This window comes from Hippopotamus amphibius, chromosome 13 (assembly GCF_030028045.1).
Source record: "Hippopotamus amphibius kiboko isolate mHipAmp2 chromosome 13, mHipAmp2.hap2, whole genome shotgun sequence".
Classification (NCBI taxonomy): Eukaryota; Metazoa; Chordata; class Mammalia; order Artiodactyla; family Hippopotamidae; genus Hippopotamus; species Hippopotamus amphibius.
In genome coordinates, this window is record NC_080198.1 from 46,325,666 (window position 1) to 46,351,844 (window position 26,179).

General features: G+C 38.8%; 1 protein-coding gene across 3 annotated transcripts in view; it reads left to right on the forward strand.

Annotated features, from left to right (window-relative positions):
• Positions 1 to 26,179, forward strand: part of TCAIM (T cell activation inhibitor, mitochondrial) — a 45,528-nt gene that overhangs the window by 12,037 nt on the left and 7,312 nt on the right. For all 3 annotated transcript variants that reach the window (XM_057706554.1, XM_057706552.1, XM_057706553.1), the window contains exons 3-10: positions 2,068 to 2,203; positions 4,931 to 5,084; positions 8,001 to 8,253; positions 17,092 to 17,214; positions 20,303 to 20,400; positions 20,684 to 20,775; positions 24,883 to 25,115; positions 25,694 to 25,825. In XM_057706554.1, the coding sequence (XP_057562537.1) occupies positions 2,068 to 2,203; positions 4,931 to 5,084; positions 8,001 to 8,253; positions 17,092 to 17,214; positions 20,303 to 20,400; positions 20,684 to 20,775; positions 24,883 to 25,115; positions 25,694 to 25,825 (1,221 nt within the window). The remainder of the gene's footprint in view (positions 1 to 2,067; positions 2,204 to 4,930; positions 5,085 to 8,000; positions 8,254 to 17,091; positions 17,215 to 20,302; positions 20,401 to 20,683; positions 20,776 to 24,882; positions 25,116 to 25,693; positions 25,826 to 26,179) is intronic.

Below are 26,179 nucleotides of genomic sequence, written 5' to 3' on the forward strand. Positions count from 1 at the left end.
TCCTCCCTTCCCTTTCTCCTTCTGTAGGTATCAGGCCTGAACTGTGGTCTGAAAGCTCTCCCTACCTCCTCCTCCCATTCCAAATAATTTTCTTGCACATCTAATCCTGTCCTGGCCTCTGCTTTTCAGCAGACCCAAACTAACAAAACCGACAAAACGTGTTTCCTGCCCTCAAGGATACAGTGGTAGTTGAGGGGGATGAATACATATCATTCCTACGTTATGGTATTCTGTTCCGTGTATGCGGGGCACACAGTTTGTTTTATTAGAGCTTAGAAGAGGGAAAGACTATTTATAATGAGGATACAAGAGGGAAGGTTCTGGGGGAAATGGGCACATTGCCTCCTGGCACATTAGTAGAAATGCAATAATTAGTGAGTACAATTTGGACAGGTGGAAGTGGGTGACGGGGAGAATGTATGAGGGCTTAGAAATTACGGAAAAGAGAGAAGGACAAGGAAGATCGTGGGGCGAGGGGGGCTGAAAGTGAGGGTTTCTGTCAGGAGTGCTTGGAGATCGAGTTGGAAAGACAGATTGGAAATTATAAACACCAGACTCAGGAGTGGATTTTACTCTACAGGAGTCAAAACACCATCAAAGGTGTTTCAGGAGGGAATACAGTGATAGTGGGATTTTAGGAACATTAACCCATCTACAGCATGGTTAGGGAAAAGAAACAGGAGAGTACTGATTAGAGGCTATACAGTCCAGTTTTGTGGTGGTCATTGGTGGCAGAGAAAATGGGAAGAAGGAATGATTTCAAGGGACAATATAAGGTGAGAAGAAACAAGACTTCAAGGCTGAAAATCAGGTGGGGTCACTGAGCTAGTTTGGGCAATGGTAGATCTGAGGGTTTTTGCACTGGAAGCATTGAGAAAGGAGGTACCTCAACAACAGAAATAAGAAAGGTAGTCCTGGATGGAACTAACTGCTTCCTTGCCTTTTGTATCCAGGCTGAAAGAAAGTAATGACCTCTGCTCCTTTTTTTAGACGTGTAAAATTTAAGAGGTTGGCAGGGTAGCTGAGTGTCCATCAGACATTTGGAAACAAGGACTAAAGCTCACATGGGAGGAAGTGGAGTAGTCACTAACATTTACTTCTCCTGTCTCCTATTAAGGACTTTCGTTGTTTCCTTTGCTGTTCAAACTCCGGTTATAGTCCTTAATGCACAGCCTGTTTGTTGACTTTATAAAAGGTTCAAGTCCATGTTAAAAAAAAAAAAAAAAGTAATCTGGAGATATGCTGGTGGTCCCCGGATTGTTTAAAAAAAAAAACTCCGGAAATGATTCTATAACCTCAATCATTTTGAAAGTAGGAAACTTTTCCAAAGACTCAGTGTACCTAATGTAGGAGACAAAAATGGATACAGTATTGAGAGACTTCTTTATAGCCCATTATAGGATGGAAAAGGTGAATTACAACATGAAAGAATAGATGTCATTGAAGTGCTTCCCAGAAACTGCAAATAATTTCATTTGGGTTTAAAAGTACTCTGTAAAAAAACACTCCTAGGTGAGTTATGCCAAAATTTAAGAATGAGATGTCAAGTTATCTAACTAGAAAACTGTAGCATGCTAGTAATGATGAAATGAACGAAGAGACATCTTGTATCTCTTTTTAAACATTAAAATTCTCAAAATAGCTTTCACCATAAAGAAAAGATGACATTATTAGATATTGGGATTTTTTTTTAATCTGAAGAAGGAAATGATACAGAAAATTTTCATCATTTGCAGTGAAGCCAGTTAACATTTCAAGGTAGGCTTTTGAGAGGAAATTTTATTCTTCTTCTTCTTCTTATTATTATTATTATTAAATATTATTTTCCAATATTGCATCAGAGGAATTTATGACCACTGTTTCTAGAAATCATGTGGCACTCACTGCTTTTAAAGCCTTTGTAGGTTTCAGAAAACCACAAAGTTTTACACTTTGGCTTCTGTCTTGTTTCTGTGGTATTTTCCACACACAGTAATCTTAATGTTACTATGCCTTTATACACGGGGGATCTGTGTCTGTGTCAGTGCTCTGGTGAATAATAAATCCATATCCGTATCTCTTAAAAAGGTTATGTCCAGGAAAGGTATTTCCGTACTGGTTTCTCTACTCAAGAGCCTTATCGGGAGCCGAAGCAGTCAATGCCTTGAGGCCATTCTATTTTGCTGTGCATCCAGATTTCTTTGGACAGCACCCCAGGGAGAGGGTAAACAATTTTTTTTTAATTTTTTAACATTTAGTCTGTGTTTCTCTTTAGTTTATTTACCTTTGCTACAATATAATACAGAGAGGTCTGTGCATTGGAGTTGTTTTGTCTTGGTATAATCAGTGCTTTGAACTATAGATACTGAAAATTGAAACAAACTATTGTTGGTTTGTTTTTATGAAAGCTGTCATATTTTATGTGGGCAATAAAGATATCATGTAAACTCTTTAGAGTATTAGTAATCCTGTTTTCTGTACCAGTTTTGCAAGTAAAATTGAGGGTTTGAAAGAAAATTTAAAGCCTCTGATACCATGATCAGTCCTTTTTTTTAAGGTTGATGCAAGGAGGGTTTTTCAATGTCCAGATTGTTTTTCCTTATGTTGCATGCCGCTAGTCCACTTCCCTATATCATCAGTTAACATCTGCTTAGGGAATACAAACTCAAGATAAACGTACTTATGAAGGTCACTGTTTTTTAATGTTAGATAATGTGTTACAAAGCCAGATGCTTTGGAATAATTTCATTAGTTCCTTTTATTTTCCTAAACATTGACACCTGGTTTAACATGAAAAGTAATTTAAAACTTTGAAAATTAGAGCATTATTGTATTGCTTTTTTCCTTTTGAGGGGGCGGGGGGGGGCAGCAGAGGCTTGCAGGATCTTAGTTCCCCAACCAAGGATCGAACCTGCACTCTCGGCAGTGAAAGCGCAGAGTCCCAACCACTGGACTACCAGGGAATTCCCGGTATTGCTTTTTTCTACTTAGAGTGGAAAATAAATCAGTTTTGCTTCTTTGCTTTAGGAAAATATTCTGATTAGGATAGTTGATATATATGTTGGCTATTCAAAGTCAGATTCTTTTTTACATAATCAGTAAATTGAATCAACAGAAAAATACTACCTTGGAGATGTAGTAATTTAATACAAATTATTGGGGATGTCATAAATTAATACAATTTAATTTAATGTTTAATAATTGAAAGTTTTTAAATCCGTGCGTAGAAAAATTAAGCTTAGTATTAGGTGAATGGTTTCCCTCCTTTACCAATGTATCTTTTTTTTACTAAAACTTCTACCTGCTGTAAAAGGTGAACTCAGCAGGTTTGGGTTGCTTGGTTGCAAAGAAATGCCTGGCTTCAGTACTGGCCCTTCACTGCCTCCTGGGAAATGAGCTTTGAGCCCCTAGGATATCCTTGCCTGATAAGAATGTTTTTGTGTGCCAGAGGCCTTGGGCCGCACCAGATAGTCTGTGCTAACAATGCAATTTATGCCTAGTGCCTGTTTTCTCCTGTCTGAGGCTCTCTGGGGAGGCTAGAAACTGAATAGCTAAGGTCAGCCACGTGGGCATGTAGTGCTCTGGCCCCCAAGGCTTGGATGAACTTCCTTGGTTGGCAGCACTTCTCATGTGTTGTCACACATCCTTGCTAGGGGCTTAAACATGTCTGTACAACTGCACTGGGAGAGGACAACTGGAACCTTGGGCTTGGTCTCTCCTGCACTCCACCCTACGTGCCTTTTCTTCCCTTTGCTGATTTTAATATGTATCCTTTTGCTGTAATAAACTGTAACTGTGACTTAACAGCTCTTCTGAGTTCTGTAAATCCTTCTAGTGAATCATCAGACCTCCAATACAATATAGCTGAGAGCAGTATATTATAATAAATTAAACAAACAAAAATAAATGGACTATTCCTAATTTTAGATCACACTGTTTCTGAGAAGCACTTATAGGGGTAAGAAGCACAGTTATTTACGCTGCTTCTTGGAGCTGTTCCTTCACTAAGAGACATTTCTTTTTTCAGTGAGTAGTATATCCTAGATATCACTCCATGTCCATTCCTAAATATTGTGTGTCACATTCTTCCCTTTTTCTTTCCTTTTGTCTGTGTAGCACTCCACTGAATGAAGGTACCATAATTCAACCAATCTCTGAAAGGGCATTTTAAGAACCCTTCATATAGAGAGAAATTAGCTCTTTGCTATGGAATAACTTGCAAATTGGGGAATTCCCTGGCGGTCCAGTGGTTAGGACTCGGTGCTTTCACTGCTGTGGGCCCAGATTCAATCCCTGGTCGGGGAACTAAGATCCCACAAGCCGTGCAGCACAGCCAAAAAAAAAAACACTTGCAAATATTTTCTCCCAGTCGGTTTTTCTCTGGAGACTGCTTGTGTGTGTGTGTCTGTGTGTGTGTGTGTGTGTGTGTGTGTATGGTTTCTTATGTGTTCTTTCAAGTTTTTTTTTTAATTGAAGTATAGTTGATTTATAATGTGTTAATTTCTGCTGTACAGCACAGTGATGCAGTTATACATATATATGTATTTTATATTCTTTTCCATTATGTTTTATCACAGGATATTGAATATAGTTTCCAGTGCTATATTAAGTTTTTTAATTTTTTTAATGTAATTGGATTCATCAATCATTCATTACTTGAGATATTCAGTCGTAGTTAGGCTTTTTCCACATCTAAGTTATAAAGGAACTCAGCCTGTTTTCTTCTAGTACTTATTTGGCCACATTATTTTTTACATCTCACCCCTGTGGAGTTACCTGTTGTGAGGTGTGGATCCAATTTTATCCTGTACCGAGGAGCTATGAAATCCCAACATTTTTTAATTCTAAATTCTTTAATACACTCAATAATGTGTTTAAAAGGTCAGGATATAATTTCTGATGTTTCCTTGTTCTATTTTGTGTATAAATGCCTCTTAATATTGTCTTCCAGGAAGTCAATGAAAATTCTCTTAAGAGATTAAGTGCCTACTTAGAAAACCTCCAGAAACCAGGCTTCAAGTCCTTGAAACCAACCCAGCTTATGTTTTATGTAAGAGAAACAGACCAGAATTCCTCTGATGGCCAGGAACACTTCAGCACTTCCAGTACGTTTCCTATTTCTCGTGTGTCCCTTGCAAGCTTCGTGTAATATGTGTTTGATCTGTCTAATGTTGCTAGAAGACCTTTGGATTGAAGGCTTGTCATAGAAAATAGGATCATTTAACTGAGTGTTTTCCTGGAGTTAGATTCTATTCCTGGCTGCATGTGTTTTATAAACCATTTTTTATGCTTAAACTTTTCTGACTAGAAAACCGAAGTGTTCCTATCTGTCCGCTTCCTATTTCAGTGCTGTTTTAAGTATTAAATGTGTATATAACAAATTATATTTTTTAAAAGTATAGCTTACATTTTTACTTAGTCCTCAAAGTACCCTGTGAGGTAGGTAGTATTTGCCCAGTTGTAAGTTAGTAATAATGTCCCAGGACCATGGGGACAGGATAGGGGTCTTGAACTCTTTAACTCCAGCCTCATGCCGTTTCTAAAACCTGATCAGTCTTCATGTTCAGCCTTCTGTTTGGCCCTTTGTCACTGTTTTAGCCGTGATCTAGTGACACTTTAAACTAAGGGTAAATATGGGTCTACTATTTCTCTGAACAGCCAACCTTTTCCTGATCCTTGAGGAAATTATTTTTAGAATGAACTTTAAAACAATTTAAATATTTACTAAGAATTTTCTGTGAATTAATGCCAAAACAAATAGCTGTAGTCAGCCCTGGCTGAGTAAAGAGAAAAACCCTCTACTTTCAGTTAATGGTTAACTTTGAACAGTTTATTAAATGAAAATTAAAAAAAAAATTAAAAATGGGGGAAAACATACAGCGTAAGTGACAAAAAGATAATGTTAGTATATAAGGAGTTCTTGGGAATCAAAAAGAAAACAGAGTAGCTTGGTTACAAAAATGGGCAAACACAATGACTAGACAGTTCAAGAAATAATACACGTAAATAGCCAATAAGCATATAAAAATGTTTAGCCTCAGTAATCAAATGCAAACTAAATTAATTAGGTAATAATTCCCAGTAAAGGGTATGTGCAGTCTGGCACAGGCATTCCACACTATAGAGCAGCCCTTACATTGGATTAAATAATTCATGGAACTGATAAATTAAGAGAGAAACTGAGATTTATTCCTTGACTTACGTCTTCTGAGGATAAACTATTTTTCCTAACCTCAGATGTAGGAATTTGGATTTTCCTTACCTCTTTCACTGACTAGAATAATTCTGTTAGTATTTCTCACTTTGCCATCAATGATTCATCGGAAAAGTCTGCTTAGTTTGCATGTTCTAGATTCCGTAAGTCTGTATGGCAGGAGCAGCAGGGATCTCTGAGAATGATTTAGATTGTGATGACTGTCCTTAGTGGCAAAGACAAGGAAACACATTTCAGTCTTGTATGGAATGGTGAAAAATTAAAAACAACTTTTGTGCCCATCAGTTTCAGAAGTGTTACATGAAGTACGCTGCGTACATTCTGTGGATTAGTATGGAGCTACTAAAAAGAAAGAGGGTGATGTACACATACAGATAGGGGAGAGTCACCAAGATTAAATAACAAAAGCAAGTTCAAAGTAATAGATCCAGACTGGTGCAGTTTATATGTTAAAATGGAATAATTCACACTGTGGGTGTGTTTGTGCAAACACATAAGCTTATATATCATGTATAACATACACACAAAGCACATAGAAAAGGTCTAAAGCAGTGCTGTCCAAGAGAACTTTCTTCGGTGATGTAACTGTTCTGTACGTGCGCTGATACAGCCAGCACCAGCCCCATGTGGCTGCTGAGCTCTTGAAGGGGGGCTAGTATCACCAGGAACTGAATTTTAAATTTTATTTAATTTCAATCAATTTAATTTTAAATAGCCACATATGGCTCGTAGCTACCATAATAGGCAGTGAAGATCTAATGCTTGTATACCTGAATGTTAATAGGGTTATGTGAAAGGGTGAGGGTGTGTGCCTGTCAACAGGAGACTTGACTTTATACATAAAATTTTACAATAAGGATGTACTTATATAATTTTCAAAACCAATTTAAAATATTTTTTTCAAAGAAGACGAAAGAGTCAGCATGCTATAATGGGGAAAATGCTTGGCTTGGCATCAGCTCAGATTTAAGCCCTCACTCCACTCTTCTTAACCTCCTTGAGCCTCTGCTTCTTCACATTTGAAAAGCGAGATCGTAATGGCACTGGAGGGAGTGTTGATTGAAAAGTTATGTAAGTTCAACTAGTGCCATGTTTAATACCCAAGAAAGGCAGAGAGAGGGCAAGAGTAGGTTTCCTATTGTTGACATAACAACTTAGATTACTAGCTGGAGCCCGATGACTGCTTGCATTAAAATCAGATTGTGAAGTGCTAACTTTTAAAAAAGCAGGGAATTTTGAGTCACTTCTGAAAATATTGAATCCCTAGCTAGTTGGATGGGGAAGTATGAGGACAGTCTCTTTCAACATAGAGAAAATTCGAGATGGGTTTCTGTGAGCACTGAGACTGGATTGGCAGGGCAGCCTCCCCCTGCCTCCACCCGCCTCCTGCCTCCGCCCGCCTCCCCACTCCCCCCGCACCTTCGTGCTTGAAACTCTCTTTGGTGGACACTTGCTCATAGGAGAGCTTTTCCCATCACTTCGACTGTAGAGACAAATTTTTCAGTGCTTTGAACAGCATTGAAAATATTCTGAGTCCCCTGCTTGGGCTGGCGTGGGTTTGGTCACTGGTGCTAAACTAGAAGACGGAGCCAAGAGTTGAAGGACTTCATGAAGATGGAGAGAGTGTGGTATAGTTTTGGAGAAGGGGTGTAGTTTTCCATTTACAGATAATTTTCCCACAGAATGAATTGTAATCAGTAATGGAGTGTTTTAAAAGATGTTGCTTCTATAAATGTTGTATGAAAAACTTTTTAAAGTAAAGCAAATAATCATCTGTATTAATTGTTTGGGGGATTATATTCTCTAGGATTTCGAGCAGTCAAATTTACTTTGCACACCAGAGATCTGCTAAGCACAGTATTGTATATTCTCAACTCCTGCAGTTTATCTATTGAACATGTCCAAAGCTTGAATACTAATGTGCATTCCCAGCCTCTCAAAGAGGCCAAAAGACTATCTGACAGGCCCATCAAATGGGACAAGTCTTATTACTCCTTTACTGGATTCAAGGACCCTGAGGAAGACCTCGAGCAAGTCTGGAGAATGGAAACAACCCTAACGTATGTAAGAGTTACTATTTAACTAACCTGATTGGTAGATCATGTTTAAAATTAAAGTCTAGAGACTTCCCTGGAGGTCCAGTGGTTAAGACTCCGTGCTTCCACTGCAGGGGGCATGGGTTTGATCCCTGATTGGGGAACTAAGATCCCACATGCCTCGAGGTGTAGTCAAAAGAAAAAAGAAATTAAAAAAATAAAGTAAAAATAAAACTGAAATCTAATTTTCCAGGAAAAGTAATGCTATCATTAGTAACCCAGTAACCATTACAGAAAAGATATTTCATGCTTCTTGCTTAAAGTTGCCAGAGTACTTCTAATTGTGTTTGAATTTTTGGCTTTTTGACACCAAACACACAAAGTCACTTTGTTTTGTTTAAGTTTTTAAAATTCTACTCCTCAGGTCACCCCTGGTATGTGGAGAAAGGATATACCTGAGACTATAAAAATTTTAAGCTTCTTCACGTGTTAAGCATTTCGTTTCCTCAGAGCCCAGTAGTGATGGACTTTTGTGTACTCCATAGTAGTAACAGTGCCTGGAGACAGCATTGTAAAATGTCATCTGGAACAGACTGAGAAAGAATTTATCATAAGAACCATATACAAAATATTTCTCTGTGATTTGTCTTGTTTGTAAGATCACCATTAATTTTTTTTGAGTCATTTTTGGACTCTGTAAAGACCCGCCACACTCTGTTCCTGTGGTTGTATCCAGGGAGTCTGGTGGCTCCCCAGAGGGTCCCCACTTCCTGCAGCATGGTAAATCCTCCTGAGTTACCCCCTGGCAGATGTCAGCTTTGTGGAGTATCTCTGCTAACTCAGGAATTCCTCCCTTGTTATCCAGGTAGAACCCAAATAAGGTGGAAGGGACAGGAAGTTTGCAGAGTCCAGTATAGAAAGGGAGACCAGTGTCTGTCTAAACGCATATGTGTTCGTGTCGGTGTATTTGTATCTGTGCTGATGATCTGTTTCTGATATGTCTGTATGTGTAACCGATAGAGTCTCCTCCCTAAATACGTGGATTGTAATTGTTCAAATTCTCTTCTGTAAATGACCCCGAGAGGAAAATGTGGCTTAGGGAATGATAACTTTAAGATACACTGGAAGTAATGGGACCGTAAGAAGTTGCAGTTGAAATTGAATAGCAGTCTTTGTGGGATCGAGATTGATAATTTAAGACTTGGTTTAGAGAAACAGAAGAGATGACTGAAGGTGCATTACACGCAGAGTCTGAGTGGGAGTTAAGCGGGTTGCTGTGAACGTGAGCTAGAAGAGAGGGTTAGCCTTGCGTGCACTGGGCTCCAGCCATGAAACTTCCACTTACTCCCTGAAGAGAGCGTTGCTCCAATTATCTCACAGTCTGTCCAGATGAACAAAAACTTGGTATGGAAAAAAAGTGGGATTGGGTAAGTCAAGGCATAAAAGCAAGAATGAGAGTTGTTGGCCCTTAAGTCCAGAGGCTTAAGAATAACATATTAAAGAAATTCCGAGAAGCAATTAGTCTGTGGTTCAGTTGAGAGTTTCATAGGGTACAATTTTGGTCTGAGCTGCCTGTGTAGCCATCATGAAAAGATTGCCCCAGGGACCCAGAACTCAGAGTTAGTCAGCTGACAAACGAAAACAGACTGGAAGTGTGAAAAGCCAGTTCACCAAGATAAGTGGTATTTCACTGGTTCCTTGTCCAAGCTGAGTGTTTATAATTTCCTTACTTGTATGTAGTTCATCCAGTAAAATTCTTCCGTCTTAATTAAAAGTAGATTCTCTTACATTTTGGTATAGTACAGTATACTACATAGTTTTTAAGGGTAGTTTTAATCATCTCTCTTTCTACTAATCTGCTTCATAGATTCATAAAACCTACCCAGCATTTTTATTACACTGAATTAAAGAACTGTTGAAAAAGGGAATGTGAAGTGCTGGAGGCTCAATGTGGAGAGCTCAAGGTTTAATATGGAAACGTCAAGTAGCTTAATACGGATGGTAGCAGTAGAAGTGACTCAGCAATGGATGGAGAGGGCCATTTTATTTATTTATTCATTTATTAATAAACTTATTTATTTATTTATTGGCTGCATTGGGTCTTCATTGCTGTACACAGGCTTTCTCTAGTTGCAGTGAGCGGGGGCTACTCTTCATTGTGGTCCATGGGCTTCTCATTGCGGTGGCTTCTCTTATTGCGGAGCACCAGCTCTAGGCACGTGGGCTTCAGTAGTTGCAGCATGCAGTCTCAGTAGTTGTGGCTCACGGGCTCTAGAGCGCAGGCTTAGTAGTTGTGGCACTCAGGCTTAGTTGGTCCGCGACATGTGGGATCTTCCTGGACCACGGATCGAACCCATGTTCCCTGCATCGGCAGGCGGATTAGTAACCACTGCACCACAAAGGAAGTCCCGAGTGCCTGTTAATTTCATTAGTGTTGCCTTAAAAGTATCTGCTGTTTTTAGCAAGAGACACATTGTCTTAAGGACAGTTTCTGAGTATAGGTGAATTGTGTTAACTGTGAATTCTTCATTTCCCCCAGATGTACACTTTCTTTTAGATTCGAGCTCTCATGTTGACAGTCACCAGGACAAGCTCAAAACATGTCATTTTGACTTGTCTGCTCTTAAAGAAGAGAGCGACATAAATTAAATAGACGACTGTTTTAGAAACTGAAGTCAGTGGGAATATAACTTTTTAAGTGATTGACCATTATCATCCAAATTCAGCTGTCGACAGTGACGCATCTTGTCAGACGGTGAAGTAAACCCGTCATTAGCCAGATGGAACCTTGGTTTTCTTAGCTTCACCAAGTGAGGTTAACAGTGATAAAGCACTACATGTTTTAGCCTTATGTATAAGAGATCTTGCGTTCGCTTTAAAACTGTGATTTAAAGTTAATATCGAATTGTTTTAAATGAAACAGACAGTATTTAGAGTTGCTTACAGAAGAGCTGGAATAGGGTTGTGGCTGGTTCTTGGTGTAATACTATTTTATATCTTTTACTTCCATATGCTTTTCTTGGGCTAGAGAATGTTGAGAGTTAACTGGTATCACTTTACATTTTCTTACTCAATGCTTCTCTTCTAAAATTGACCAGTTAGAGATTCCTGTTTTGTGTACTTTTTAATGCTTGTATCAGAGGTTCTTGGGCTGTATTTCTTAAACATTGATATCTTAGTGACTTATCTGAACCAGATCATCACGCCTCATAGAGTCTGAGTTTAGCTTACTAGGTATAATTTTAGAGCAGAGGGTCAGACGGGTAGGATATGAGAGGACAGCTCTGCACTGAAAAAGGCAAGAAAAGGAACACATGCTGCTATTTGGGCTGTTCGAGTAAATTGCAGTGTAGACTGAATGCTGCAGAAAAATCAGCATCCTTTAGGGTGCTGAAGCCCCAGTTATGACAGTTGTACGAATTTGGAAGATTTCGTATCTCTTATTTCCATAACCTAACCTGGTCTTGCTAGTCCATTGTGTTCACACAGGCCCAGGGTGCCTTCCAGCCAATCTTGACCTTTTGCCAAATATACCCAATTTGAAGGAACCACTGGTGGTTTCTTCAACGTTTTGTTTTATGTTAGTTTTTTCCAGTAAGGATTCTAGGAGCTTATATCATTAAAGCCAGAGTGATATCTATATAAATTTCTTGTTTCAGTTAATACTTTTTTTAATTTGAAATTATTTTGGAAATAAATATAAAATTGTTGAACCATTTGAGAGCTTTCAAGTCATACAAATGGAATGACTGTCCCATAGTCAGGAGATTTAGGGTACCTATAACTCAGGTAAAACTTGTTCACCGCCGTGGTCATTTTGGCCGTATACAGTTTGTTTTTATTTTCGTTCTCGTATTGTTGACCTCATCTTTATTATATGTGTAGGTTATAGAAGAGGACTCATAAGGAGCACATGCTGAATTATATAGTTCAGAGGGAGCATAACAATGATAATTATACAAATTTACATCAAGCTGGTCTTCACCTGATTTACAAATTACATTCACTTGATCAGATTTATTCTGGAAAACATGTAAAGATATTTCTAATATTTCAGAACATAATGTTAAAAAGAGAAAATAAAAGTTTTATTTAGTGTAAACTTTCAGTTATTTTGCTTTTGCTTCTGCGGAGACATGCAGGCTGAAATTGTCCCACTATTTTGAAATGAAACACAGAAATCATGAAAACAAATCAGTTGAGTTTTTAAAAACACAATATAGAATTATCAGATCATAAAAGCTCCATTTAATCGATTTTCTTATTATATCTGGTAATTACATTTCAAGCTACATTTTTGGACATGCCGTGTGTAATTTTTAATTTGTCAGCAAATTGTGCTTTATCTTACTGCAAAATCACTTTACTGTATCCTATACTATTTAAAAAGGATAATATGAAATGTTTAATACTTAAGGAATTTTTAATAATATACTATAATAAAAAGAATTTACCAGTCTAAAAAAAATTAGAAAATGCTACTCTGTGTTGTAGATTTTAGTATGTCCACATTTTGCACATATTCTCTGATTATCACATAATATTATAACAAAAATGTACTTTAATTATAGAAATTGTTTTTCGAAGGACCCAACAGGATCCACTTGTATCTAAACAAAATTATCCCGTATGTAATGTCTATCCCATTGAAAAAGCATGTTATTGAACTTATTGAACTGTAGAAGGACCACTGAAATGCTGTTCTGCTAACTACTGAGGTATCAGTAAATGTCAGACTTCCATTTTTTCTATCTTAAGTTCGCACATACAGTTTTATTTCACTTTACATGTCTAACTTCTGAATCAGTCTTGGTGTCCATGAAATGCCACATTGGACAACAACAGCATTGGAATTATTTCTGTAGAATATTTGGGGATTTTATAATCGTGCTTTAACTCATGTCATGCAGTTATTCACTCTTCCCCTTATTTATACACTAAGTCATTGTTTTTCAAATTATAAGTCATAACTTTAGTCTGTAGCCTCCTTTAATCTGGAATGGTTCCTCACTGTTTTCTTGTCTTCCATTACCTTGATGTTATTTTGTAGAATATCCCTCGATTTGAGTGTTTTGCGTTTATCTGGTATTTCTCATAATCAGAGCCAGGTTATTCATACTTGGCAGGAACACCCCGAAAGTGAAGGGTGTTGTTTTCAGTGGGTTATATAGGAGGCGTATGTTGTTGATTTATCCCATCTCTAGTGATATGAACTTGGATCATTTGATTAAGATGGTGTCTCTGAGTTTTTTCTCCCTGTAAAGGAATTATTTTTCCCTTCAGTTAGTTTCTGTTGAGGAGATACTTAGGGCTGTGTTGTCATCTTACTCACCACGCTTTTACCCCTCAGCCTGAATCACATTTATGATGATGGTTGCCAAATGGCAATTTTCTAACCTTATCATCCCCTCAAGCTGGCTCCCGTGTCCCCATCATTCTTTGAGACCTCTCTCACTGCCTGGCTCACCAAGGTGTTCCAGGCTCACCTGGACTGTCCCTGCCCCAGTGTTTGAGCTATTTTGCCCAGCAGCTCTGTTTCTTTCTAGGAGGGAGTGATTTTTAGAAACCAAGATCTGGGTGCTGCATGTGTTCAGTTGCTGCTGAACTTCTCAGTGGCCAGAGCTAGGAAACGTGTATCTTTATATCTACAGAGAGACCTAATATGTACACAGGTAGACAAATAGATATTTATCTCAGTGTTAAGACACAAAACACAAAAATTGTTAAACTGAATCAGTTAAACTTTATAAACTAAATGTAAGAATTCCAAAAATCAGGTCATGAATATATAATCATAAGATTAAATTTCAGTCTGTATTTTAAGACATTTGATCCCCAAACTATACATGGTATGCCATTTGGTAATTCATTTGTCAACAAATCATCCTTTCTCTTATGTAATTTAAGGTAAATTGATGAACATGTATTCACTTAATAAATGAGGAAAAGGTTGAAAAACTGTAATAGCTAATAATCATTATATAAAGTAAGATATTTCTACTTTTTATTTCTCACACACATGCAGAAATGACAAAATCTTTACCAGTATTCTTTTTTTTTAAAAAAGGGAAGTGATATTTACTTCTATATTACTCTTTTTCTAAATACTAAAGTTTTTCTAAATATTAATTTTTTTAATTCTTTTTTTTTATTTTATTTATTTTTGGCTGTGCTGGGTCTTCATTACTGCGCACGGGCTTTCTCTAGCTGTGGTGAGCAGGGGCTACTCTTAGTTGTGGAGCACAGGCTTCTCAATGTTTCTCTTGATACAGAGCACGGGCTCTAGATGCATGGGCTTCAGTAGTTGCAGTATGTGGGCTTAGTAGTTGTGGCTCACAGGCTCTAGGGCACTCAGGCTTCAGTAATTGTGGCTTGCAGGCCCGAGAGCACAGGCTCAGTAGTTGTGGCACACGGGCTTCGTTGCTCCGAGGCATGTGGGGTCTCCCCCAACCAGGGATTGAACCTGTATTCCCTACATTGGCAGGCGGATTCTTAACAACTGCGCCACCAGGCAAGTCCAGCTTTACCAATATTCTTAAAGGGGGAATGGGAAGAATTATTAATGACTGCACACAATCTGGAACATCTTTACCTAGAGGATAAGGGCCCAGTTCCTTAACCTGATGTGCAAGACCTTTTATGATCAACAGACACACACACACATCTCCCCGGTCTCATCTCACGCCCCTCCCCCTGTAGGCATCGCATGATCTGGCACGTTGGTTCATCGCACTGTTCCCTGTACACTAGTGTGGTTGGCATGCCCTTCCCTCTTACTAATACGTCTGGAAAAATCTGATCCATCTCTCAGGTTCCAGGTCACATATAACCTGCTCTATGGAACCTTCCAGGCAGCATTAATTAATTCTTCCTCTGTTCTCATAGAAGCTCATATATTCCCTTTCAATTGCTTCTCTTTCTATTCCTTACTAGGTGTATCTTATGTTCCCAATACAACACGCTGTTAGGCTTTCAGGATAAATAATTGCTGCATGCATAATGATTTGATTGGTTCTGAGAGTCTCAACTTGATAATTTTTTAAATGTTCTGGATCATAACATCTAAAACCTTTAAAGTAAGTATTAAGAAGAACCTTAAAAAGGTTTATTTGGCAAGCACTTTTAAGATAGACATATGAGCCCTTCTGCAATGTTATAACACCTGACCATCACTGACGGGTGTCCCACAGGGGGTGTCAGATGGCCTGGGGATGGGGTGCTTTAGACCATTTTTCCTCTACCTCCCTGGAGCTTTTTCTTGCACAGCTGTACCCAGGGCCCATTCCACCACTACCATCTTAGACCCGAAATGTTCCTCTGATCCCTGGGTCACCTTGCCATTCTGCCCTGCCCACTCCTGAAGCAGCCATTCGGCCTCCCAGGCAAGCCCAGGCCTCTCGTTTCTCTAGAGACCCTAAGCGACAGCCAGCATCCCTTGCGCCATTATAACACCAAGGAAGAGACAACCTTTAGAGGAGCCATGCTGCTCTATACAAGGCCGCCCTGGCTGCCTTCAGCTCTTTTCTCAAAAGCTGCCCCCTTCTAATCCTTATGCAGACTTTGATGTTTATTTTCTTTTTTAAGACTTCATTGAGGTAAATGTTCTAAGAAATGCAGAATTAAGAGAACGTCTTTCTGCTGAGCCTATGATATAGTTGCCGGGTAAAAAAATAAAGGCGGGGAGAGGTGAGACTAGAGCTGGGCATTTGCTTGGGTGCAAAGGAACCCAGGGGCAAAGAGAAAAGCAGGAGCTCCACCCTAGAGGAGCAGGTGGGCGGAGACTCAGAGACTGGTAAGGGCTGCCCAGTGGGAGCACCTGGACAGAGAGCTGAGGGGGTGAGCGGGGAGGGCTTGGAGTGCTAATAACCAAGATGAAAACAAAGGAAGAAACTGGATCTACCCAGTTAGAATCCACGAAGTTACCTTCGCAAGTTCCTTCATCAGGAAATACTGCCTTTTAAATGTCACCAGTACCGTTAGATGCATCTTCTGAGTTGACTTTTTCACTGTCTGGCTGCACTAGAACATCATCTGCTGATTTGCTGTAGTTGGAGAAGGGGTAGCCCTGCCCTCACCTGTAGATGACTGATGTAAGTGATGGTCAAGTATAGCCTGTTGAAAAGTGCAATAAACATAAGTGAGATTTAAAGTATCTTTAATTCTTTAAAAATCATCCTGTCTCTGGAAATCTAGCAACAGGCTTGGTGTAATTAAAATTTAATTTTTTTGGTAGACAAAGGACGTTGTCATAACTACAACATGATTTAACAGGTGCTGGCAGTTCTCCAAGAAACCTATTCTAGAAGTAGGGGATGGGGGGCTTCCCTGGTAACGCTCTGGTTAAGAATCCGCCTGACAATGCAGGGGACACGGGTTCGATCCCTGGCCCAGGAAGATCCCACATGCCGTGGAGCAACTAAGCCCATGCGCCACAACTACCAAGCCTGCGCTCTAGAGCCTGCAGGCCACAACTATTGAGCTCGAGTGCCTTAACTACTGAAGCCCGAGCACCTAGAGCCTGTGCTCTGCAACAAGAGAAGCCACTGCAATGAGAAGCCTGCGCACCCAGTGAAGAGTAGCCCCCGCTCACTGCAACTAGAGAAAGCCCGCACACAGCAACAAAGACCCAATGCAGCCAATAAATAAATAAATAAATGAACAAATAAATTTATTTTTAAAAAAAGAAGTAGGTATTCTAAAAGAATAGACTTGGCAGGAGTACTTATAATTTGATAAAGGTTTGATGGGAAACTCAGTTTACCTTGGGGCTGCTTTAAGGTAATGGAACGTGTCTTTCAATAGTAGAAATGTGTGCATTATAGTTAGTATTGCAAAATGTATATTTCTGTTTTTTCTTTCTAGATCCTGGTTAGATAACAATGGGAAAAGTGCTATTAAAAAGCTGAAGAATAGTTTGCCACTTAGAAAAGAACTAGATCGTCTAAAAGAAGAACTCTCTCATCAATTACAGCTCTCAGATATCAGGTAATGAAGAAGAGAAAACCTAATTTAGAGGTTAAAATAAACATGTATTACTTACTGGTAAAGGTTTCTAACAGTTAAATATTTGCATCTTTAATTATTCTGTTTACTATTCTTCAGTTATCTTCTTATGAAAGTAATAGAATGTTTATGTAAGAAAACTAATATGAATTTCTTGTTTAAAATAGTGCAGTAAGGTTTAGATACTGACATTTTTAGCATAATAGTTTTTTTTACATAATGAATTTGTAAGAAAAATATCCTTTTCCATATGCATATAATGTATAAAAGATAATTATTTCCCCCTCATGTAAGATTGGTAAGTTTAAAAGTTTAAAAAGAGAAAGGGAGAGAAAAAAATGAATGTTGTATTCTTCGGCTCTATGTTATATAGCATGACTTTTTTTTCTTTATTTCCTAATTGAGGTATTACTCACATATAACATTATATTAGTTCCAAGTGTTTTACATAATAATTCATTATTTGTATACATTGCAAAGTGATCACCACAATAAGTCTAGTTAACATCTGTCACCATACATAGTTACAAAAAATTGTTTTTCTTGTGATGAGAACTTTTAAGGTCTACTCCTTTGGCAACTTTCAAAAATGCAGTACACTACAGTATTATTAGCTATAGTCACCACATAACATGACTTTCTATTTATTTTTTTTAAGATTTGTTGATGGTGGACCCTTTTTAATATCTTTATTGCATTTGTCACAATATTGCTTCTGTTTTATGTTTTGGTTGTTTTGGTCCCGAGGCATGTGGGATCTTAGCTTCCCGACCAGGGATCGAACCTGCAACCCTGCATTGGAAGGCGATGTCTTAACTACTAGACTGCCAGGGAAGTCCCATAACATGACTTTTTAAATAAGTTTTCATAAACTTAGAAATCATAGTTATATAAAGACACACGCTGAAGTTTATTATAAAAGTAGATTTAACCATTGTTACAACTCTAAGGAGGGGGTGATGTGATTCAGGCATGGGACCCCCCATTACAAGAACCCTGAGATACTGTCATCTGGCCTGGTGCTTAAACTTCTTTTACTGTTTGCTGTGGCCTGTTTTGTTTTCAACCTTCATTATCAGGACTTCTTTCTGATATCAAACCAAATGATCATTTGGATATCAGATCAACACCTTTTTCCTGGGCTTGCAGAATACAGATAGTACTTATAGTTCTGTCCTTGTGTATTCAAATCATAGTTGTCTGAGATAATTCAAATTTCAAAGGAAAGTGTTTACACTTGGAGTGTGTAGAATGGGTTTGTGCTGATAGCTGCTCTCTTTTCATCACATCCAAGCTTTGATTATAGGGGGCCCTTCCAATTTCATAATCTAGTAACATAGACTTTGCTAACTAAAAACAAAATAATAAGATACTTTTTAAAGGTTTATTTTTAAAAAACACTTTAATATACATGAAAATAACTTTTTCTAATTTTTTTTTCTGTTATCTGGCCATGCTGCACAGCATGGGGGATCTTAGTTCCCCCACCAGGGATCAAACTCATGCCACCTGCAGTGGGAGCGCAGTGTCCAAACCACTGGACCGCCTGGGAAGTTGCTTCATAATAAATTTTAAAAGACCTGAGAAAGCAGCCTGGGGTTAGGAAAATAAAAGGATTTCTTAAACATAAAGAGAAATAAACATTATTTAACAAGATAATGGAGAAATTTCTCAGCTTGGATTCTTACTGTGGTAAATATCAATAGCTATAACCCACATAAACAAAAGCTCTGCGAGGTTCTCAGTTTTTAAGAGTACAAAAAGCGGAGCCCCTGGTGGTCCAGTGGCTAAGACTCCACACTCCCAATGCAGGGGGCCTGGGTTCTGTCCCTGGTCAGGGAACTAGATTCCATGTGCCGAAACTAAGAAGCTCGCATGCTGCAACTATGAGCCTGCATGCTGCAACAAAGGATCCTTCATGCCGCAACTAAGACCCAGTGCAGCCAAAATAAATACATAAGTAAATAAATATTTAAAAAAAAGAGAGTGAAAAGGGTTCCGAGACCAAAACATTTGAGGACCATGGGCTTGAGGGTTCTCCACTTACTCAGAAATTAACCAAGTCTCCAACAAAAGGAAGCATTGTGACTGATGACATTGCGGCTTAAAGGAATAATTTTAAAAGCTGATTTCACTTTGTCAGAAATGACATTCATCAAAATTGGTATTAGGATGAAGAAGGAACCTAAGTTTTTTGAGAGCCTGTTTGAGTGCCTTTCTCCTTCACATGTTCATCCCCTTTGATTTACACTACCTGTGCTGTTGGAAACGTCCCCACTTGGCATGTATGAAAGAGAAACCTTAGGAAGACTAGAAGCAGTAAGTTCAAGGTCACAGAGCTCGTAAATCACAGAAGCAGAATTCAGAGGTGGGTTTTGTGTTACCACTTAATACCAGTGCTCTTTACACTTACACAGCAGTGCCTCTGTGACATCATGTGAATATCAAGTTCCATTTTGTCACTGATATTTAGTGTTCATCTATAAAATGAGCAGATTACACAATGTCATGAAAATCATTTTCTCTAGGATACGATGAAAAGGATCTGATAAACCTAACTGGAACTTCTAGCTAGAACTTAAATCTAAGACAAAATCATCATCATTGAACAATGTGGAGAAGAAAAAGATCTTTTTCAAAGTCTTTTCCCATTTCATCCTTTTATTTTAAAAGAGAAACAACAGGGACTTCTCTGGTGGTCCAGTAGTTAGGGATCCTCACTTCCACTGCAGGGGGCGTGGGTCCAATCCCTGGTTGGGGAGCTAAGATCCCACATGCCCTGCCATATGGTCCAAAAAAAAAAAAAGAGAGAGAGAGACCAAACATAGTGTATTTGCTTGTTTTAAGTCTTTGGATAGCTGAATATGATGGTAAGATTTTTACCCTCTGGTAAACAATTCATTTTCCATTTGGTTGCTTCTTGAAAAATGAGTTACTTTGGAAACATGTTGTGTGTCTACTTGAGAAAGTAACTCCTCGGCTTTCACAGGAGTCAAGCAGGTGGGGGTGAGTGCGTGCCTGCCCCATGGGGTCGTGGGTGGTAACGGGCCTGTGTGCTCTGTTGGACCAGGTGGCAGAGGAGCTGGGGCATTGCCCACCGCTGCAGCCAGCTGCACAGTTTAGGCCGCTTAGCCCAGCAGAACTTGGAAACCCTGAAAAATGCAAAAGGTAACAAATTTCCATTCACTTTCAAAATCCATATCCCTTAACAGCTATACACATCTCTAAATTCTAGAGGAAAACTCTTAAAAGTCTTTGTATTGATAGATGTGACTTCACCTCAACTGAATTATTAAATCTGTTTTTTGACGAAAACACTGACATAAAATTAGCCTTTAAGCTTCTACCGAATTTAATCCTGAATTGATACATGAACTTTAATTATTTGCACAGTGCTAAAAGAATGAAGCCTCTCTGGACAGTGACCAAAGGGTTTGTGTTTTGTCATCAGGATGTACAATAATGTTCACAGACCGGTCCGGGATGAGTGCAGTGGGCCACGTGATGCTGGGGACGATGGATGTCCATCATCACTGGACCAAAGTAAGAAAAAGCATAAAAGCAAAAAATGTCTAATTTGTCATAGGCATACTTTTGTTTCAAACTATGCTAATATGTCCATGAACTGAATCATAGTTTCAGCTGTTTGCAGATCAGGTGCTTAATATTTTGTAGTTTAAATTCCTAGAGGACTGATTTTTAAGTTCATTTTTATTTGGAAATTTTATAGTCTTTTCTGAAGCACAGCCTAAAGGCCTGCATTCCGGTATTTTGTTTGTTTTGTTTTTAACAGATTTACTGTTGTATGTGACATACATGCGCACATTTAGTGGGTCTAATTTGATGAGACGTGACATGTAAATACCCTTGAAACCAGTACCAAAATCAAGATAGTGAACACATCTGTCACCCCCAGAAGTATGCTCATGTCCCTTGTAAACCCTCTCTTCCATCCCACCACCCCCTCCCCAGGCAACCACTGGTCTGCTTTCTGCCACTGTAGATTATATTTCTAGAGTTTTGTGTAAGTGGAATCACAGAGTTTGTGCTTTTGTGGTGTTTGAATTCTTTCACTCAGCGTAATTATTTTGAGACTCATCCATACTACTGTGTGTATCAATGTTTTATCCCTTTTTATTTCCATGTAGTATTCCGTCATGTGGATATGCCACAGTTTGTGCATCCATTCACTTATTAATGGACATTGGATTATGTCAGCTTTGGGCCATTAGAAATAAAGCTGCTGGGAATGTTTATCTACAAATGTTTATATGGACATATATTTCCTTTCCTTTTGGGTAAATACCTAAAAGTGGAATGGCCAGATATGTTAGGGTATTTGAACTTATTGAGAAACTGCTAATACTTGCTATGGTCATCTTTTTAATTTTAGCCATTCTAAGAGGTGTGTGGTTCTGTCTCATTGTGGGTTTAATTTGCATTTCTCTAATGATGAATGGTGGTGAGCATCTTTTTGTGTGCTCATTTGCCATCGACATATCTTCTTTGGTGAGATATCTGTTTGATTCAAATGTTTGCAGGATAGTAGAAAAATATTTGCAAATCACATATCTGATAAAGTCTTTGTATTTAAATATATAAAGAACTTTTAAAGCTCACCAGTAAAAAATAATAAACAATGCAATTAGAAAATGGGCAAAAGACATGAACAGATACATCACAGAAGAAGACATATAGATGACAAATAAGCACATGAAAAGCTGTAGGGAAATGCAAATTAAAACTGCAATGAGACATCACTGCACACCTGTCAGAATGGCTAAAATGAAAAATAATGACACCACCAAGTGCTGACGAGGATGCAGATGAAACTGGGTCACTCATCCATTCTTGTTGAGAATGTGACATGGCACAGGCACTCAGGAAAAGAGCCTGGCAGTTTCTTTTAACACTAAACACGTGCTTACCATGTGGTTTGGCAGCTGCCCTCTTGGGCATTTATACTAGAGAAATGAAAGATTACGTTCACACAAAAATGTTCATGATAGCAAAAAACCATGAAAAACCCTAATATCCTTCAGTGTTTGAATGGTTACACAAACCTTAGCACATCCGTGCAACACAACACCACTGAGTGGTAAGAAGGAATGCACCGCTGATACAGCCAACAGCTTGGGCGGCTTTCAGGGCCTCATGCTGAGTGAAAAAAGTCAGTCTCACAAGATTACATGCTGCACAACTCCATTTATCTAACTTCAAATAATAAAATTAGAGAAAGAACAGATTAGTGGTTGCCAGGGGTCAGGGAGTGGGAGAGCAGAGGTGTCCGTGGCTGTCGAGGTACAGCAGAGGGGATCCTTGTGAGGGAACTGTGCTGTGTCTCAACTGTGCTCATGTCACATGAATCTCCACGTGTGATAAACCTGCAGACAATTAAATACACACGAGTGCAAGGAAGACTGATGAAATCTGAACAAGGTTAGTGGACTGTAGCCATACGGTTTCCTGGCTGTGATTGTATATAATTTTGCAAGATGTCGCCACTGGAGAAACTGGGTGCAAGATGTATGAATCTACAGTTATCTCAAAATTAAAGGTTTTTAAAATGTAGTTACCATTTACACATGAATGACCCATTGAGAGAAAAATTGAACAGTAGGTAGTAAAATTGTTTTTCGCAAAATGTTAAAAGTATGTTATAAATCTGTAGGATTTTTATTACTGCTATCGCTTTTATTATTGCAGAGTTTTTGATGCCTTTTAACTCTAATATAACTGCAACTTTCTATATAAAATCTGAGTCCTTAATGTAGGACACAAGGTCCTTCCCTGACCCAGCACCACCTGCCTCTTCAACCTCGCCTCCTTCCACTTTGGCCACACATGCCACACTCCAGCCACACCAAACTCCTTGTTTTTGTTTTTGTTTTTAATATTTATTTATTTATTCTTTTGGGTCTTAGTTGTGGCATGCAGGATCTTTTTTCAGGCATGCAAACTCTTAGTTGTGGCATGTGGGAGCTAGTTCCCTGACCAGGGACTGAACCCAGGCCCCCTGCATTGGGAGTGTGGAGTCTTAGCCACTGGACCACCAGGGAAGTCCCCAAACTCCTTGTTTTTGAAACTGCTTTATCCCTATTGGTGCTTCCATGTTTCAACATGCTTTTTTCTTCCCCTGAAACTTTCCCACATGCAGCTAACCTTCTCTACTCCTTTTTTTTTTTTAATCGAAATAGTTGATTTACAATGTTGTGTTAGTTGCTGAGGTACAGCAAAGTAATTCAGTTATGCATACATATACATCATCTTTTTCTTTTCACTGATGGTTTATTACAGAATATTGAATATAGTTCCCTGTGCTTAAATAGTAGGACCTTGTTGCTTATCTGTTTTATATATAGTAGTTTGTATCTGCTACTCCCAAAGTCCTCTCCACGTCCTTTCCCCTCTGGTAACCATAAGTTTCTTTTCTCGGTCTGTGAGTCTGTTTCTGCTTCGTAAATATGTTCTGTCATATTTTAGATTCTGCATATAAGTGATATTATATGGTATTTATCTGACTTATTTCACTTAGTATGATCATCTCTAGGCCCATCCATGTTGCTGCAGATGGCATTGTTTCATTCTTTTCTGTGGCCAAGTAGTATTCCATTGTATATATATACATCTTCTTTATCCATTCATCTGTTGATGGACATTTAGGTTGTCTCCATGTCTTGGCTATTGTAAATAGTGCTGCTCTGAACATTGGGGTTCATGTATCTTTTCCAATTACAGTTTTGTCTGATATATGCCCAGGAGTAGGATGGCTGGATCATATGGCAACTCTATTGTTAGTTTCTTAAAGAACCTTCAAACTGTTCTCCATAGTGGCTGCACCAGTTTATATTCCCAGCAGCAGTGCAGGAGGACTCCCTTTCTCCACACCCTCCCCAGCATCTGTTTTGTGTAGACTTGTTGATGCTGGCCTTTCTGACCCGTGTGAGGTGGTACCTCATTGTGGTTTGGATTTTCACTTCTCTAAGAATTAGCAATGCGTCTAACCTTCTCTAAATCCTTTTTGTCTTTTCATATTGGTCACATTCCTTGGAAACCTTTGCTTTTCCCTCCAGTCCCTTCGCCCTGACATGGCACTGGGTACACTGGATTCTGATTTTGTTCCTCTGTACCCTGACCATGAGCCCCTGGCAAACAGGGACATAAACTCCTATCATCTCTGCACTCAGAGGACCCAGTTCAGTGCTTAGATGCGTGCGAGGTGCTCTGTCATTGAATTTGGTTGAATTAAGGGAAATTCTGAAGAAACAGACTTGGAGTTGAAATACGTAGACTTTATTTCTAAATCCCTTCTTTATTCTACCATTTAATGTGTCAAACCTAATTTAAGATTCCTACCTGAATATTAAATATTAGTACTTAGGACTTATTTTTATATGGAACATACATCTTTCTTTCTGCAACCTCTTCAATTCCTAGCTGAAAGTTCCTAAGATTTACAGTAGTTTGTTTCAAATATTAATATTTCCAGCATTCCACAGTTTTTTTCTTACCACTTACTTGAGCTTTCCTTCTAGGAAAATAATTTTCTTGTTAGAATTTCTCAATACTATTTATTGGCATCCTAAACTTGGGCTATTAAAGTACCGTAAAACTAAATATTTCTTCCATTTTTTTCTTTAAATACTATAGCTTTTTGAAAGATTACCGAGTTATTTTGACCTGCAGAGGAGGCTGATGCTTTTGGAGGATCAAATAAGCTATCTTCTAGGTGGCATCCAAGTTGTTTATATTGAAGAATTACAGCCAGTCTTGACACTTGAAGAATATTACTCTCTTCTTGACGTGTTCTATAATAGACTCTTGAAAAGTAGAATACCTTTTCACCCTCGAAGTTTGCGTGGTTTACAAATGATCCTTAACAGGCAAGTATCTAAAACAAGTACTTTTATTCATTCACTCAGATGGGTTGCATGTATACACGCATGAAATTGTTTTGTATTTCCATGTGTACCTCTTAGGAATTAAAGAAAGAAATGTCACCGCCTTTGTTGGCAACACTTTTTACACATGAGAAAAACCAACGTGAGAGGCTTGAAAAATTGAGTCTCTAGAACATTCTGTAACTATATTGCTACTTACAGGACAAATCAGTCCTGTGGAAAACTTTACAGGGTTAAACTAATGTGAAATCAAGAGTGTGCATATCAGGCACCATGCGTGGTACTGAAATGCATCCTCTCCTTAGCTCTCACACCCTCACCACGGAGGGGGTTACTACCCTCATCTTACAGGTGAGGAAGGTCACAGGGCCAGGAAGGGTGTGGTCATGCTGATGACGTGTGTCTCTTTGGGGACAGCAAAACTTCAGGTCAGCTTTGCTCTACTTTGAAGATGGATTTTCTTGAATTCCTTTTCTGTTACACTAATAAAATCGTTTCTTTGGGGGTGGAAGGCGGTGGAGGGCTGGCTGATTTTTCCTTTTACGTATGCTTTGTTACAGTGACAGATATGCTCCAAGCTTGCACGAACTCGGGCATTTTAACATCCCCATCCTCTGCGATCCAGCCACCCTCCAGTGGTTTATCCTCACCAAAGCCCAGCAGGCCAGAGAGAACACGAAAAGAAAAGAGGAGTGAGTGCTCTTAGCCCTCTTCCTGTCTTACCATTCAGTCTAATCTTGAAAAATACCCAGGTATTCAGAACTCAAATATGGGAAATTGAAACTGTGTTACACTTAGGATATTGACTGTACTAAACTGAATTTAACTTAGGAATAACATATTTATTTATTTATTCCCCACTTTGATCTGCCAGGGATTGGATGTGGCTGTTTCCTCAGTATAAAACCTCAGCTGTGTTACCACCACGTACCTCAATGTGAGAAGCAGGGCTTGTTAATATAAAAGTCAACTCGGGAGCAGAACGAAAGATAAGAATGTCAGAAATTGTGCAGGTGGAAAAGCGTGGCCACTGGGGGGAAACGTCC